Source organism: Phocoena sinus, chromosome 14, assembly GCF_008692025.1.
Source record: "Phocoena sinus isolate mPhoSin1 chromosome 14, mPhoSin1.pri, whole genome shotgun sequence".
Taxonomy (NCBI): domain Eukaryota; kingdom Metazoa; phylum Chordata; class Mammalia; order Artiodactyla; family Phocoenidae; genus Phocoena; species Phocoena sinus.
The window spans coordinates 61,618,859-61,636,220 of NC_045776.1; the positions used below are offsets into that span (position 1 = coordinate 61,618,859).

Below are 17,362 nucleotides of genomic sequence, written 5' to 3' on the forward strand. Positions count from 1 at the left end.
CTACTGAGTCCGTGTGTCACAACTACTGAAGCCCACGTGCCTAGAGCCCATGCTCCGCAACAAGAGAAACCACGACAATGAGAAGCCTGCACACCGCAATGAAGAGTAGCCCCCACTCACCGCAACTACAGAAAGCCCGCGCACAGCAACAAAGACCCAATGTGGCCAAAAATAAAAACAAATAAATAAGAAAAAATTTTTAAAAGGGTAAGGGGCCAGAGTATCAGTCTCAAAATAATACATTCCCTTTTCCTACAAGACTTTGAATAATAAGGTATAAAGCAAAAGTCCTCACACCACTAAGCAAGTCTAGCTCTTAGTTATATTTAGCTTTTTTGCTCAGGAGCAAAACCTTTCTTTTCCTAGTCAAATCTGTATCGCCAAAAAAAGCATAACTCTTCTCAAATGTTATCATCAATATACCCACTGCTGTGACCTACAAAGAAGAAAGCCCACTGTAACACTTTTTCCTACTCAAATGATAGTGGTTTGCTTAACAGAAACTGTGGTCTCAAAGTCCTGTGCTGCTGTATCACATCCAATGCTCTGCCTTGAAAGGGGAGGCCATGGGACACTAGGGGTACATACCAGGGGATTCAACCCTGTAAGGGAGGGCCAGGAAGCTCCTCCCACCACCTCACCCTGAGGAACTGAGACTCCAGGAATGAGGAGGTAGTTAAGCAAAGGGGGAAAGAAAAAGGGAAAGAAAAGTTGTGCTCAGGCAAAGAGAACTATATCTACAAAGGCCTTAAGCGAAGGACAGACAGCACATTTCAAGGAACAGAAGAACCCAATGACAAAGAGGGAAGAAAGTCTCATGGGGAGGCAGGACCTGTGGTCTTGTGAGCCGTGGCAGGGGTTTGAAGTCTACATGGTGAGCAATGGGAAACCACTGAAGATTTAAAGTAGGGAAGTCACATACTCATGCTTCATTTCAGCCACCATTCCCCACTCCATCCCACATCTGACTTCCGTATTCCACTCAACTTGCTCTTTGCAAGGAATCTGTTGATCTTCTAGCCATTAATTTAACGGGCACTTTCGGTTTTGACCTTGGTGCCCCTGCAGCACGTGCCTGCTGAACATCAGCTCCCTCCACACCCACCACCAATTTTCCCCCCACTTCTATGGCTATTCCTCTCTAGCCTTTCTTTTTGCAAGCTCCTCTTTCTCTACCTATGCCCTTAAACATTGTTATCTGTCAAGACTCTGTCCTTGGCTTTCGGCATTTCCAAACCCTCTGTTTTCCCTAAGTGATCTCACCTGCATCTAGGACCTCAAATACCATCTGCATGCTCATGATGTCCAAAATTATTTACAGCTCAGACCTCTCCTGAACTCCAAATTTACATATTAAACTATTCCCAATTCAATGTCTTACAGGTAGCAAATTGAACAGTTTCAAAACCAAACAAATCTATCCCCTTAGCATTTCAAATCTGTATCTCCCCTTCATTCTTCCTGCCACTGCCTGAGTTCAAGAGCTCAACATCTCTCCTCAGGTTGACTCCCAAAGAGCCCCCCTCCCTGTACCAGCTGCCCACAGTTAGCCACACCCAACCCACAGCTAGAATGGTCTTGCTAAAAAGTAAAGAGAATATGATTGTGGTACTTCCAAGCATCAAATTCCACAGTAGGTGCTATCAACTAGCTCACAGTCCTCAGACTGATCTACAAGGCCCACGGGCTCCGTCTTACTGTCTGGCCTTGTCCCCCTGGCACCTCAACGTCACACCGCACTCTGCACCAGGCTCAGCCGTTGGCAATTCTCTTGGTCTTCTATGCTCTGTGTCTCTGCACACATTTCTTCCTCCTCTGAACACTAATTCTCTCCCTCCCTCATTCTCCTCCCCTGGCCAACTTGTTCTTCAAGACTCAGGCAAGGCCCTACCTCCTCCAGGAAGCTGTGCCAGGACTCCCAGATGCATCCTGTGGGGGATGCACAGCACACTGTGCTTAACACGAGCTTCTGCATTCTTACTCTCATGTTTTCATCTGCTTCCCTGGTTACCACTCCCCACTTGGCTGGATCCTGGAGAGCAGGGACTCCGTCTAACATTGGCACATGATAAGGTGTTACAAGTGAGTAAATGAAAATATGGAATTGTGATGAGGCCTTCAAGAGACCAAGTCCCAGAAAGTGAGTGCCTCAGGAGCAGGAACCTGGTCAGCGGCTCTCTGCTGAATCCCCAAGGCTCAGGGCAGGGTGCACAGCACAATCTGTAGAATGGCTGAGTGGATGTTTAGAGTCAAAGGAAAACACTCAGAGTCAAAACTCTTTCTGGACTTGCTTTCCATTTTTCCTGGTTTGTGACCAACTTTAAACAAAACACCAGTGTATATTGCATGATTTGTACTGACCAAACAAATGCTCTTGTTCTTCCACTAGGAAAAATAATAAGAGCTTTGACCAATCCACTAAAGGATTCCTAGGCAGAAGCCCATGGAAGGATTTCCTGAACTCTATGAAACTGAATGCAATTTTCAGTGGATATAAATGCATTTTTCTGGTGAGATGGATTACACTTTTCACTGAATATTCATGGATATTAATGATAACAAAAAAAGCCAAACTACTTAATCAAAATGTCAAGCTGAATTAAGCTGTAGCATGCATCGTCTCGTCTCAAACCTGTATTTTGATAAACCACTCGCAACCTGGGGACAGCAGCCTCTCCTAAAACAAATGCAACTGGAGAAGACACAGCTGGCAGGCTCTCACATACAGCTTCCTACGAGAATTTGCATTTAAAACTTTCTATAACTGTGAAAGTCCTTACCAGCATTCTCTGAAGTTAGTACCCTATTCTAACACACTCTGACCCACGTGAATCAGGGTATTTATTACACGTCCTGCTAATGTGCTCAAGAAGAAAACGTTACATTACGAACATAATGACAAGAGGAACTGTCATCTAATTAAACGGGAAGGGGAAAAGCCCGGGAGCATCTAGATTTACAGGAAAGCCCTTTTTTTTGTCGTTTTACTGTACACAGAGCGACCTGACAGCGGGAGCAGCATTTAGCTCACAACCACTCACTGCAATCCTGGAAATAACATGCAATGATTAGCGGTAGGAAGCAGACAACTAGGTCACTTTAAAAGAGATAAAATTAAGTTCTGCTCGATCGAAAGGCTCCGTGGTTGACCCAGGAGACCGTTCCAGGGCGCGTCTCCACGAGGCGACCAGAAATCACGCCGGGCGCCCGCGTTCGGGGAGCTGCCTCACGACGCCCGGAGACCCGAGCCCCTCAGGCCGGGCCCCGGGGCGCGGACGACCCCTCGGCGCCTACCCTGACTCACCGAGCTCCTTCCAGAAAGCTCTGAGGAGGCGACGGCGTACCGGGGACGCTCGGGCCGCGACTGTCCGGCCGCCCCACCGCTGCTCGACGACCCTCCCCGGACCCCCAACCCCCCGACCCCCTGACCCGCCAGCCGCCCCCTGTACCGTAGCGTCCACGCCCACGCCCGCCCCCCGGCACCGCCCCCCGGAGCCCACTGCGCCTGCGCGCACGCGGCCGCCCCAACCCCGAGCGCCCGAGCGCCGAGGCCTGGGCGGCGCACGCGCGCCCTGAGGCGGCCCGCGCGCCGCCACTTCCGCCCCAGCGGGAGGCGGCGGAGGCGGCGAGTACCGGTGGGCGCCGGCGTGCGCAAGCCAGGTCCTCGGAGGGGGCGGCGGCGGCTGCGCGAGCCCGCCACTCACCAGGTACAGCTGCTGCCAGCGATTCTGAGCGTCCAACTCATCAAACTCCCGCTCGATGGCGGCCGACATGGCGGCGGCCGCGAGCTGGCGCGAGGGAGCCTGCGCCGGCGGTGAGGCTCGGGCCCCGCACGATCCGGGCAGCGCGCAGCTGCTGCCGCGCATGCGTGCTCCAGGCCCGCCACGCCCCCACGCCTCCCCGGCCGCAGGGAAAGTACCTGGTTCGTGACGTCAGCGCGCCGGCTGCGCCGCGCGGGGCGGGGCGGCGGGGGAGTCGTGGTCCAGGCGGTGCCCAGGTGGAGGGGGCGGGGCCTGACGGCGCCAGAGGCAGGGCTCCGGGGAGATCAACCGGTTGAGTGCTTGGGGGTTTGATTTTTATTTTGAACTTTCTCTAGGTCAGCTTAACGGCCTGTGCCCCACTTTCTCCTCTCGGAAAATGTAAACCAGGACTGATGCCCGCTCCTGGGCGCCCGCGGGTTTTGTGCCAAATAAACCGCTGCAGCAAAAGGAGAAGAACCTCTCCTGGAGGTTGGAGTCTACAGCTTGTTAAGTAAACGTTACACAACTTAAAAGTTAGTGTTACCTGTAAAAAGAGCAAATCGTCTGTTACCAAACAAACGTGCTGATTATGGAAATCATCTCTCTTCACATAGGGAAACTCATGTGCTTAGGACACCTTATAATCTGCAGTAAGAAATGTGAAGGGTTAGAAAAACGTTAGTGTGCTGTCCAACACTGAAATTTAAATTTTACTTAAAATTAAATGAAATGACAAAGATTCTCTCCTTGACCAAACTCTACTCAGGATCCTCTGAGCTCTTTTTCAGCTAAGTCTCAACTTTTGGGCTGCCCTGTTTCTCTCTGCATTGTCGAATTTTAGCAAGAATCCTGGTAAGTCAGTTAACCAGAATCCCCCATTCTCAGTATCTGGTTACTCTTATTTTTTTTTTTTTTTTCTTTTTTTGGCCACACCTCACGGCATGCAGAACTTCCCTGGACCAGGAATCGAACCTGCACGCCCTGTAGTGAAAGCATGGAGTCTTAACCCCTGGACCACCAGGGAAGTCCCTGATCACTCTTGATATTTAACCAGGTTCTGCATCTTCTGCCGTCCCCCGGGGTGACATCTGATATCCGTGGCCTGCCTTCAGCTAGAATCCTATTAGGCTTACCCAGAACCTCCCCCCCGTGCTTCCTCTGTTAAAAACAAGACTATAGGGCTTCCCTGGTGGCGCAGTGGTTGAGAGTCCGCCTGCCGATGCAGGGGACGCGGGTTCGTGCCCTGGTCTGGGAGGATCCCACGTGCCGCAGAGCGGCTGGGCCCATGAGCCGTGGCCACTGGGCCTGCGCGTCCGGAGCCTGTGCTCCGCGGCGGAAGAGGCCACAGCAGTGAGAGGGCCGCGTACCGCAAATAAAACAAAAACAAAAAGAAAGACTACAGGCCCAAAATGAAGTCGCTTGGGAAGCCCCGTGTCACCAAACCTAAACTTGATGGTAGTTTCAGCTCTCACAGAAATGGAACTTAAAGGAGTAAATCAAGAATCACTAATCACCACTGGTTAGGTGATCTGCCTGATAGACCCCTGCCCTTGACCCTGCAGTAACCAGTTCACTTCTCTGCCTGGGATAACTCCCTTGTTCCAACTCCATACTGCCTGTAAGTCTTTAGTTTTGTGTAGCTTCTTGGAGCTCCTGTCCATCCGCCCAATACATGAATCGTTTAATAAAGCCAATAAGATCTTTAAATTTTACTCGGTTGAATTTCGTTTTTTAACACCTGTTAGTAATTTTCCATCCACTGACCCCCCCCCCTTCCCCCAGCTTGGCTATAAATTCCCACTTCCCATTCTGAATTTGGAGTTGAGCCCAATCTCTCCCCCACTACAAGACCCATTGCCATTGTCCCTATACCTGTCACAGTAGTCGCCCCACACACACCTGAATAAAGTCTTCCTTACCTCATCATCTTCTATAAGTGTCAGGAATAATTTTTTTCTTTAACAGAAATTGAGAATTCAGTTCCACAGTTGAATTAGCCACATTTCAAATGCTCAATAACCACATGAGCTAGTGGCTAAAGTATTGCAGAGCATACAAATCATCGAAGTTCTGTGGAACAGAGCTACATGAGGGGTTTAAAATACTTGGGGAATAAAAAGTGTCCTTACATAAAATAATGAAAACACTGATCAGAAAAAACCAGTAAGCTGTGGGAGCAAGAAGAAACTGTAATAAAGAAAATTAAGCAGCCAATCAGCCTTTCTACTTACAGAGTATAATTGAGGAATATATAAGATCTCCCTCCAGAAGTGCCCCACAATCTAATTGTCCTGGTTTCTGAAGTTCTGTCCTTGAAACTGATTATTTAGATTAAAGGCATGGTATCTCCTGGGATACCCCATGATTCTTAGCATCAATCACCTCATCAAATCTTGATCTCAAAGCAACAGTTCTTGTCACCAGATGCACACCATCCTTCAGGAACTCACTTGTCAACCCCCAGTTGGGGGAGCAGCGCTGGCCCTCTAACGGTTTGTCCTAGTTTGCTGCGAGCAGCTAGGATTCTAAGGCAGTGGTTCTCACCCCAGCAGCATCTGCATTGACTGCGAGCCATGAAATGAACAGAGATGAACTGCATTCCCCACGTGGCACCGTCTACCTCATTCCATGGGGGAGATGGGTTGCCCTGGACCCTCCAGTCTCCCTAGAGAGGCTCAGCATGGCCTCCAGCGGTTGGTACTGCTGATGGTATCTTTCAGTTGTGAGACACATGGGAGGGGCAGAGAGCAGAGGAGAAAATGAATGGAGAGAGAAGCACGGTGGTGGGAGAATTACTGCTTCAGAGACAATGAGGAGGTATTTTTATGACCACAGGAAATTTGAGAAGAAGGAGCAATGTCTACAGAGGATTTCTGGGATGTTTCTGGGGTATATCCTGTGAAAACTCCTGGAACAAGACTTGAAGAAAACTGATAAGAAAGATCTAAAGTATTCTTCAAAGCTTGTGTAGTTGGATTTTTGTTTCTTTTGAGTGAAAGTTCATGCAGACAGGAGTCCAGGAGCCTGGCTTGTAGAGTCAAGTGGCATGAGGGTCCACAGACGTTAAATAATGTTGAAGCAATCTAGTAAAGCTCAAACTCAACTTATTCAAATCTGGACTCAAGACCTTATTGTTGAGACCTGCTTCTTTTTCTGCACTCTCTCTCCCATTACCCATTTACCCAAGCCACAAACCTGGACGATATCCTCACCGTCTCCCCATCCTTTCTCTTCTGTGTCTAACAGGTCACTTGGTTCTGTTGATTCTTCCTTCTAAGGACTCTCTCTGCTCCACTCTGTCCCCCCTGCTGCTCCCTTAGTTGAGGTTTCGTCATCTTCCTGCCTTGTCTCCTGTCCCATCTAACTGTATGATGTTCCATTTGGGAATCCCAAGTCCAGCATAGTGCCTGGAATATAGTAGATGAAAAACAAGTGTGACTGAATGGATCTCTGTTGCACATTTAGATTGTTTCCAATTTTCCTGCCATATAAAAATGCTGCAGGGCTGCCCTGGTGGCGCAGTGGTTGAGAATCTGCCTGCCAACGCAGGGGACATGGGTTCGAGCCCTGGTCTGGAAAGATCCCACATGCCGTGGAGCAACTGGGCCTGTGAGCCACAATTACTGAGCCTACGTGTGTGTCTGGAGCCTGTGCTCCGCAGCAAGAGAGGCGGCGGTCGTGAGAGGCCCGCACGCGGTGATGAAGAGTGGCCCCCGCTTGCCACAACTAGAGAAAGCCCTCGTACAGAAACGAAGACCCAACACAGCCATAAATAAATTAATTAATTATTTTAAAAAATGCTGCAATATCCTTTTTGGATATAACTCCTCCCTCCTTTTTAAGGATTATTTCCTTTGGATAAATACCCAGAAGTGGAATTTTTGGGCAAAAAGTTATCACTGTTATCTCCATTTAGATTTTCCCAGAAGCAAGCCCTGAGAAGGAGATTTGAGAGCAAGTATGTTATGTGGGAGGTGATGCCAGGAAACCCTGGTGAAAGAGTGTGGAAGGGAGGCAGGGACAGGGAGGAAGGAAGCCATAAAGGGTTTGTTAACAACCCGTTACTGCTGTAGGCAACTGGACCTGGTTCCCTTGGAGAGCTCCAAGAGGAAGTCCAGAACTACTGCTGAGCTATCCAAACCGAAAGGCAAGGAAGCTGGGGTGTTACCACCAACTCCTCATTTGTCATGATTTGAAGAAAGCTTCTAGAGGCTCTTGGTGCTCTGGCACTCCAGCTTGCCCTGGTGTAAGCTGAGCGTGTTCCTGCTATGGATGCGTGTCTACTTCTCCCCCTGATTCACATGTTGAAATGGAGGTGGGACCTTTGGGAAGCAATTTCGTCACAACGGTGGAGCCTCATTAAAAGAAACCTCAGCGAGTTCTGTTGCTCCTTTACTGCTGCACAGGGCGAAAGGCGAGAAGACAAAAGACGGCTATCTATGAGCCAGGAAGCTGGCTCTCATTAGACACTACATCTGCTGGCATTTGATCTTGGACTTCCCAGCCTCCAGAACTGTGAGAAATAAATGCTTGAGCCAGCACATCTATGGGATTTTGATTATAGCAGCCCAAATGGACAGTTCCCATGGCCAGAACATCTTTAAGCAGAAAATAACCTCTAAGAGTACAGGTGACTGTTGAGGGGATATGGGCAGGGCACTTAGAGAATCTACTAAAGATATTTTTGTAGCTTTTGAAATGCAATACTAAATTGCTTTATGAAGGAAGAAAACCAATGTATACTACAGGTAGACATCTAAAACTATATGAGTTTACCCACATCCCTAGTAACATTAGCAATTATCATTATTCTTAAGAAACTTAGCATATTTGAATGCACTGCATTTTTTTCTTTTTCTTTTTGTTTATCTACAGCTGCTCCCCACTTCCTATTATTTTATGCTTGTGTGTAAATTGGGCTGCAATTTACACTTGAATTACAACTAAGTTAATATCAAAACACAAAGGAATTGTTGCAAAAAGCTTTTTCTGCCAGGTGGAACAGAGGCTCTACAGTTTTAATTAATATTTTTTATTAAAAATTGTTTATGAAGTATGTTTTTGCTATGGAAAACACATTCAAATCCCCAGATCTTAATCAGGTGCACTCAGCGTCATAGCAGTATGAATTCTGTCTTTGAGCACCTCTCTCTTCTTGCCCTGGGGTTTCTCTGATGCTGACGCATGACACACCCTAAATAACCCACTATTCCCCCAAACACGCCTAACTCAGAAGCTCAGGGAAGTTAGCACAGGTGGAGTCACCCTTGACCAATGATGATTTCTTCTTTCACCCCCAGGCACACGGTCCTGAGATACATTTCTTGTTTCTTGTGGGGCCCCAGTGGCGATGAGCACCATTTGTCCCTAGTGGTGGCCAACATGATAAGGCATCCTCCCGTCAGCGTTGTCTCCTTACCTGTTCCACACCCCCATCCTATACCATTGCCCCCTAGAAGCACTTTCCCAGATTCCTGCACATGAGCCTTTGTCTCAGACTCTGCTTTCAGGGATTCCAGCTAAGATATTTAGTCTCAGAAGTGGTCCTAGAAACAGACTTTCCGGATGGGATTTTGGAGCCGTGGCACACAGCAATCCGGAACACATTGCTGGAGGTGAGTGGCTGGTGGTAACATCACAATTGCTAAGCATCTCACCTGTGGTGCTTGGGATGAGGTGCAGCTGGGAGGATGAAACATGGGGCTGCATGGTGGCTCTAGCACCTAAATGGATAAAGATACTGGAGGTGGCTGGACTTGTCAAATGCTTTGGAAGACTTGAACAAGGTAAAAGACAGGTTTTGATTGCCATCTATCAACTCGAGTCAAGTCGTGGAGGCAGCGGAGCCCCTATGACCATGTTCAAAGAGACAGCTCCTTAGTCCCAAGAGTGTGCTGGATGAAAATCAGGCACCAAACCTGTTGTAATGAAAACAGAGATTCAAAGGGGAATAAATGCATGGCCATAAAAGTTCTCATCATCAAAATCAGAGACACAAGAAATATTTGGGTGCATGACCCTGAGAATCTTGCAACTCCAGATCTTTTGGACCCTCCAGGCACACCCCTCATTCTGGCTAGATTTGCCTGAAGAGGTGTCCCAAAATGGTGCTTCTACTTCTCCAGATTTACCCTGAGCCATGTGTTGCCTCTTAACTGATAATCAGGATCCACTCAGTGCAGCTTGAGTTGGGAAAAACAGTTCATACTTCAGGAAGAAAGCTTATACAATCAAAAGAATTGAAAGGCCTGTCTCATATGCACCAATAGAAAGGAGAAGAAAATGGGCAATTGCAAATTTTAAGGTGTTGAATGGAGAAGGAGGGAAGTATGAGGATGGGTAGAAGACAATTTATTGATACAGGAACACTTTGGTGATTTGGGAGTCCTTGTGATGACACCTGCATCCACTCCTAAATCACTGCTAGAATAGCTTCTCAAAGCGCAGACAGGATGATGATCCACAGTGAATGAGGTGAAGTTTGAACTTCCTTGGCAGAGTACTAGAAAAGTTCAGGAAGCTTGGATGTTAGAATGGCTCCACTCTGTGGGAGCAGAGACCCCACCGCCTGGCTGTGTTCCTTGGGAGACTTGAGAGGAGTTCCCTTCCTAAAGCACAAGGAGTGCACTGGTGAGGGAGGCACGGTCATCTCTGAGAGGCTGGCGGGACATGTCCTTTGTGGGCCAGAGCTGACCAGTGGAACGTGCTGCCGACGGGGCTGACGGGGTCCTGGAATAGCGGTGGAGGGAGAGATGCACCAGATGAAATGGCCAGAGTAAAAGTTCCTGGATCTGTGAAGTTGTGCCCTGGTGACCAATAGATCCAGGGGCTCTGCTCTGGGGATGAGAGACAGCAGCTGGCCAACTAGGGTCCAAGTGTTGGAAAGCTGAAGTTTGAAATTAGCCACAGCAATGGAAAATCACAATCTCTCATTCACTGTCCAAAGCCAAATCAAATCACAGACCTGAAAGCACAATGATTGAAGGGAAGGCTGCCAAGGCTTCCCCTTGATGAAGGACGCTGCAACACCACTACAATGGTAAAAATGATAAACATGACCCACCCCTTCCCCAGAGGAACCTACAGCCACATGTCAGGATAATGGTGCCCAAGCAAATGGGTAGAGAATCTGGGTTTAACTGAAATACTGTTATGTTCCTACAGTTAGAGTTGGGCTTATGAAGGCAGGTGAGGATTGGAGTTCCGATCCAAGAACACCCTGCAGCGGGGCCACTGGGTCCACTAGGGACCTGCCTGGGGTTATTTCCCAGTTCCACATGTATAGTTGGGATGATACATAGTAGTTTGCAGAATCCTTACAAGGATTTCCTGACATGTAGAATAAAAGCCATGGGGAGAAGTCACTGAAACTGCCCCCAACCCATCAAGATAAAAGTTAGGAGCAATCCTAGGAGGAATTGCTGAGAGTAATAACCAGAAGGGACGTCAGGATGGAGGATGGTGGTCTTCATCAAATGCCAGAAGGATCGTGGAAGGTAAGGGTGGATGCGTATAAACTGAACTAAGTAGTAACCCAATCATAGGTGCCTGGCCCAACGCAGTGCTAACTGAGCAATCAGTGGTTTCCAGCACTTATTACATGGCTGTTCTCCTCAACATCCAACAATAAAGGGGATCAGGGCTTCCCTGGTGGCGCAGTGGTTGAGAGTCCGCCTGCCGATGCAGGGGACATGGGTTCGTGCCCCAGTCCGGGAAGATCCCACATGCCACAGAGTGGCTGGGCCCGTGAGCCATGGCCGCTAAGCCTGCGCGTCCGGAGCCTGTGCTCTGCAACGGGAGAGGCCACAACAGTGAGAGGCCCGCGTACCGCAAAAAAATAAATAAATAAATAAAAAATAAAGGGGGTCAGAAGCGAGCTCTCACTATCTTTCCCAGAACTTTGACTTCCTGTCATAGTGTGGTCCTCTGGTATCGCGATCTCGGCATCTGCACTGGTTCACTATTTGAGCTGCTCATCCCAGGTGAATCTACTTTTGATCCTCTTTGTGGATCCTCCTCATTGGCATAGATGGCTGACTTCGGAAAATACACATATGTATTTTCTTGAGGCCCCACTTGAAATTAAGACTTCTGTATCACTTTTTAAATTGGTAATATTTTATTTTTAAAACTTATATTAAGTAAAATATGACATGATGTTCATATTTGTTCATTCCAGGTGGTAGCTACATGGATATTTGTCTTATTATTGTGTTGTTTTGTTTTGTTTTTGGTATCTTTTTTAATGTGGTAAAATACAACACAAAATTTACCTTTTTTTTTTTTTTTTTTTTAAATTTATTTATTTATTTATTTGCGGTACGTGGGCCTTCTCACTGCTGTGGCCTCTCCCGTTGCGGAGCACAGGTTCAGGATGCGCAGGCTCAGCGGGCCATGGCTCGTGGGCCCAGCCACTCCGCAGTACGTGGGATCTTCCCGGACCGGGGCACGAACCCGTGTCCCCTGCATCGGCAGGCGGACTCTCAACCACTGCGCCACCAGGGAAGCCCAAAATTTACCTTTTTAATGTGTATAATTCAGTGATGTAAAGTACATTCACCATGTCTGTCACCACCACCATTTCTAGACTTTTTCATCACCCTGGACGAAATCCCCATACCTTAAATTATTTTTATAAATAAACAAATTATAAAGGTTAATAAATAATTTTTAATTTATTTTTATGTTTTTTTATTGACATAGTTGGATTGCAATGCTATGTCAATTACTGCTGTACAGCAAAGTGATTCAGTTATACATTCTTTTTCATTTCTTTTCTGTTATGGTTTATCACAGGATATTGAATATAGTTCCCTGTGCTATACAGTAGGACCTTGTTGTTAAATAATTTTTTTAAATATTTATTTATTTATTTAGGCTGCCAGGTCTTAGTTGCAGCACAGGGGATCTTTGTTTCGACATGCGGCATGCGGGATCTAGCTCCCCGACCAGGGATCAAACTGGCCCCCTGCATTGGGAGCGGGGAGTCTTACCCACTGGACCACCAGGGAAGTCCCCTTAAATAATTTTTTTTTCGGTACGTGGGCCTCTCAATGTTGTGGCCTCTCCCATTGCGGAGCGCAGGCTCCAGATGCGCAGGCTCAGCGGCCATGGCTCACGGACCCAGCCGCTCTGCGGCATGTGGGATCTTCCCGGACCAGGGCACGAACCCGTGTCCCCTGCATCGGCAGGCGGACTCTCAACCACTGTGCCACCAGGGAAGCCCCCCCTTAAATAATTTTTAAGAACGGAAACCGAGCAGAGTTTTTCTTGGAGGATGTCAACCATCGGCTCAGCTGGGAGTGGGGTGGGGCGCATAGGCCGCAGTGTGGTACCCAGAGGCCTTCACCATCTGAGTCACACTGAGACCAGAGCCCCGTGAGCTCCGTCGTCCCATCACCTGCTGCTCTCTCCCTTTCAGGTCTCCTCGTTTCTCTGGGAAGTCGATCCTGTGCTTTCAGAGTGAGCAGTATGTCCCTCCTGTGCTGTGAGTGGCCCCAGCGATGCTGCCTGGCACCTGTTACAATTTCCTGCTGGTCTCGCCTCTCAGGTGGCAGCTCCTCGGGGACGCGACTGCAGGACTCCATCCTCCTGCTGCCACCAGCACCGGCCCAGCTCTGAGAACGCTCCTCCTTCCCTTGTTCCCATGCAATCGCAGGGATGCGGCCCTGAGCTGGCATCTCTGCGGGCAGATGGCAGGGTGGACGCCTGTGGACGCCAGAAGGAAACTTTCACACGACTGCCTACTGGAAATCACGTTGCCTTATGCTGAGTCTCATGAAAAGAAAGTAAATTCCCTTAATTTAAATTTAGAAATACAACAGCTGACCTTCAGGCTTCAGTTTAATTTTCATAGTTCCATTGAAATGTCTCACTACAATTTGTTGAATCAATCCTCTACTTTTGGGCATTTAGGTTGTTTCCAACTTTTCACTATTATAAATAACAGTAAAATAATGCGTGTTGCCACAGTTCCCTCTAGAGACGCCATCCTAATTCCCTTCCGCTGTGTGACCAAAGCCCGGGAGCCTGGAAATACGAATTGGCCGTGAAAATCCAGGATGTGAGGTGCCCTAGACAAATGGATACAACTTGTCTTAAAACAAATGTATGCACAGCTCGTTTTAAGAATATATTACAGGGGTCTTCCCTGGTGGTCCAGTGGTAAAGAGTCTGCCTTCCAATGCAGGGGACGCAGGTTCCATCCCTGGTCAACGAACTAAGATCCCACATGCTGCGGGGCAACTTAGCCCACGGGCCACAACTACTGAGCTCTTCGCCTCAACTAGAGCCCACATGCTGCAAACTACAGAGACCATGCGCCACAGCTGGAGAGAAGCCAGCCGGTGCATAACGAAAGATCCCGCCTGCAGCAACTAAGACCAATACAGCCATAAATAAATAAATAAATGATAAATAAATCTTTTCCAAAAAATGAATGTATTACAAAATTCATAGGTCTGTGTGATGTAAATGGATTTATTGATAAAGATTTAAAATAGCGGCCAGAGAAGAGACACGTCCACACCTGTTTGCCGTCCATCAGGGCCTGTGAAGGTTCTCTGTGGTGTCCTGGCTTCCATTTGAGAGAAAGCAGCCACGTGGTGGCCGCTTGCAGCGCGTGGCCCTGGCACCTGTCAGTGCTGCCCAGTGGGGACCATCCTGCCGCTGCGCACCATCGCCTCAGGGGCTGCAGCATGGGGTCTGCACGCGGGGGTGTGTGCCCTGGCTTTCATGGGACCCCTGCGCTCCACCGCTGTGCCCCCCACCACGGTTACCCAGAGTGAGCAGGAGCTTGCAGGCAAAAGTTTGTTTTCTGGGGGTGAAGGTACCGTTTGGAATCTTACGGCACAAAGTAGAACAACCTCCCAACCATGTATTTTCTTGTCCTCTTTAAGCTATAATCACCACACTCTTAGAATGTGATCCCCTCCAGGATCAACTCCACCCTGGCTTCCCCACCTACCACCAGCTGGGGGGGCTTGGTGTCAATAAGGAGAGGTTCATCCTGAAGGACTTGAGACTGACCAGGTAAAGCAAGACATCATCACAGTGATTGGAGGCAAGAGGCCATCAGTGGAGGTCCTGCCTGGATTGGAGAGCAGAGGTCACGCAGGCCCCCAGAGGTAGGTGTGTTGTGGCCACTTTGGGTGTCAGCCCTCTGCCCTCAGGGGCTGTGGCCAAAGCAGCATCCAACCCAGATAGGCCACGTGGAGCCGCACACATGGACCAAAGTGATGGAGAGTCGCCCAAACCTGTGTGTTAGCACCGCTGTGGACCCCATCTCTCGAGCCTCTCTGGGAAAGAAGCATTGTACCAGCAAGGGGTTGTGGTCCCCTTGCCGCCGCCCCCCCCGAATTACCCCACTGACAGAGTCCTGGGTCCCTCCCTCCTCCCCTCTACCCCTGCCAGCTCGTTGGGACTAGAGCAGAGAGGCCATGTGTGCCCTGAAGTACAGGGCTGGGCTGTGAGATTCTGAGCGACCTGGCCTGGGACTAGTGTGCCCACCCAGGTGGCCCCGCCTCAGGGGGAGGCAGAAGATGTTGAGAAATGCAGGACTCAGGGAGCTTCTGGCTCCAGATCCCCCATCTAAAGGCAGAGACCAGACTACCACCCACAGCAGTAACTGAATGATGGCTTTTGCAGTATATTCACTGAGAGGGAGGATTATTTTTATTGCCACTGTCAGTGGTGAGTCTAATACCAGCCAAGCAAATGTGGAAGGTCTCATGCCCTCCAGTCAGGGGCACCCCCGTGCTCTGTTTAGCCAGATTGTTGGAAAATGTACAGGAATAGCTTATAAAGGAAGGGAGGCAAGTATGGGGACACATAGTTCTTATCAACTAAAGATAACTTCTCATGCTGATTTTTTAGTATTCCTCTTCCAGCTACAAGTCTGCTTCATAGGCTATTGGATCCCTTACTCTCTTTAGCTAGGCTTCCAGACTAACTTTTGTTAAAGTGTCATTGCATGGAAGGCTAATGTTTTCACAGAGCCTGCCAAAATAGATAGGAATGACTTTTAAAAAAAAAAAAACAGTTCCAGGAAACAAGTAATAACCTTTTTAAAACAAAGATTCAGAGTCTGGATTTGTGAAAAATGCTGTATCAACTCTCCTTTTAATATTCCGGGGATTATTTTAAAGCAAAAGTAAGGGTTTAATTAACAAAAATATGTGGCTTAAAAGACTGTGGGAGTTTGGGGAATTTTTTTAAACTAATTTTTAATCTTTTATGGGCTGGTAAGAAATTTCCTTGTATTGTGAGAGTGAATAATTTTTTCTTAATTGCTTAGATTTTAAACTTGGTGAAACTTTTAGTCTTTAACCATCCAGCATTCTCTAGGATGTTGCATTAGCTTTCAAATGAAAAATTTACATAAGTAGTTCTGCCTTTTTGATTCTCTTCCAGGGAAGAAAGAAAAGAAGAAAGGGAGGGAGGGAGACAGGAAGGAGAGGAAAGAAGTGGGGGGAAAGAGAGGAAGAGAGAGAGAGAGAAAAGGAAGGAAGGAAGGGAGGGAGGAAGAAAGGGAGGGAGGGAGAAAGAGAGAGAGAGAAGATAGAAACTTCTGGGTTCACAGTTAATGGGCCATCCATCTAATGACATCCATTTGTGTCTATGTTTGAAGGTCATTACCAGCAGACAGTCCCTTCCCCTGGAATTCTCAGTAGTGCCCCCTTGCAAAGCCAGCCTGTTGTATTTATCTCTGGTCTACATGACTAGGTTGTTTGGGGGCAGGGGTTGATTTGAATCGTTTTGGAAAACTGACTTCTCTCATTCAGATATAGCTTTTCCGGAGCAGAGTATTTTCAGAACACTTACTGGCAGCATAACATAGATGATATCACAGAAGTAATTCCCGCACTGCTGAGCTGCTCAATTCCCCAGTTAAACACTGCTCTGATGTCACCAGCCTCCCGCCAGGAGGGCTGCCAAAGTCGTGTACACTTAAAACGCCTTCTCACCACCCCAGGAAAGCTGGTATTCACTAATATTAATTGCAAATAGCAATTTGTTCAAAAAATAAATTTATTCATTTATTTTTTAATTTTTGGCTGCATTGGGTCTTCGTTGCTGTGCATGGGCTTTCTCTAGTTGTGGCAAGCCAGGGGCTACTCTTCGTTGCACTGTGAGGGCTTCTCATTGCGGTGGCTTCTCTTATTCCAGAGCAGGGGCTCTAAGCACACAGGCTTCAGTAGTTGTGGCTCGTGAGCTCAGTAGCTGTGGCTCCCAGGCTCCAGAGCACAGGCTCAGTAGTTGGGGCGCATGGGCTTAGTTGCTCCGCGGCATGTGGGATCTTCCCAGACCAGGGCTCGAACCCGTGTCCCCTGCATTGGCAGGCGGATTCTTAACCACTGTGCCACCAGGGAAGTCCATAATTCTTTTACCTAATCAATACTTTGTATATTTTAAGTATACAGATTTAGGCATACTTAATTTGTTGTAGAGCTATGCAAATTTTAACCAAAAATTTAAAATTTCAAGTGATTGAGTCTGATCCTCACAGTACACCAGCATCACAGAGTCAGGGATATGAAAAGATGTGAAGTTGCGGTTTCTGTATGTTTGCTACACCTTTGTCCCAGGCAATAGGTGGCATAAAAATACAGAAAAACCAGGAA

The 17,362-nt window shown here is 48.0% G+C and overlaps 1 protein-coding gene across 3 annotated transcripts in view; it reads right to left on the reverse strand.

Moving 5' to 3' along the window:
• Nucleotides 1-3,956, reverse strand: part of PTPN2 (protein tyrosine phosphatase non-receptor type 2) — a 78,644-nt gene extending 74,688 nt beyond the window's left edge. For all 3 annotated transcript variants that reach the window (XM_032602374.1, XM_032602373.1, XM_032602375.1), the window contains exon 1: nucleotides 3,705-3,956. In XM_032602374.1, the coding sequence (XP_032458265.1) occupies nucleotides 3,705-3,866 (162 nt within the window). In that variant the 5' untranslated portion in view covers nucleotides 3,867-3,956. The remainder of the gene's footprint in view (nucleotides 1-3,704) is intronic.
• Between the last annotated feature and the right edge of the window lie 13,406 nt (nucleotides 3,957-17,362).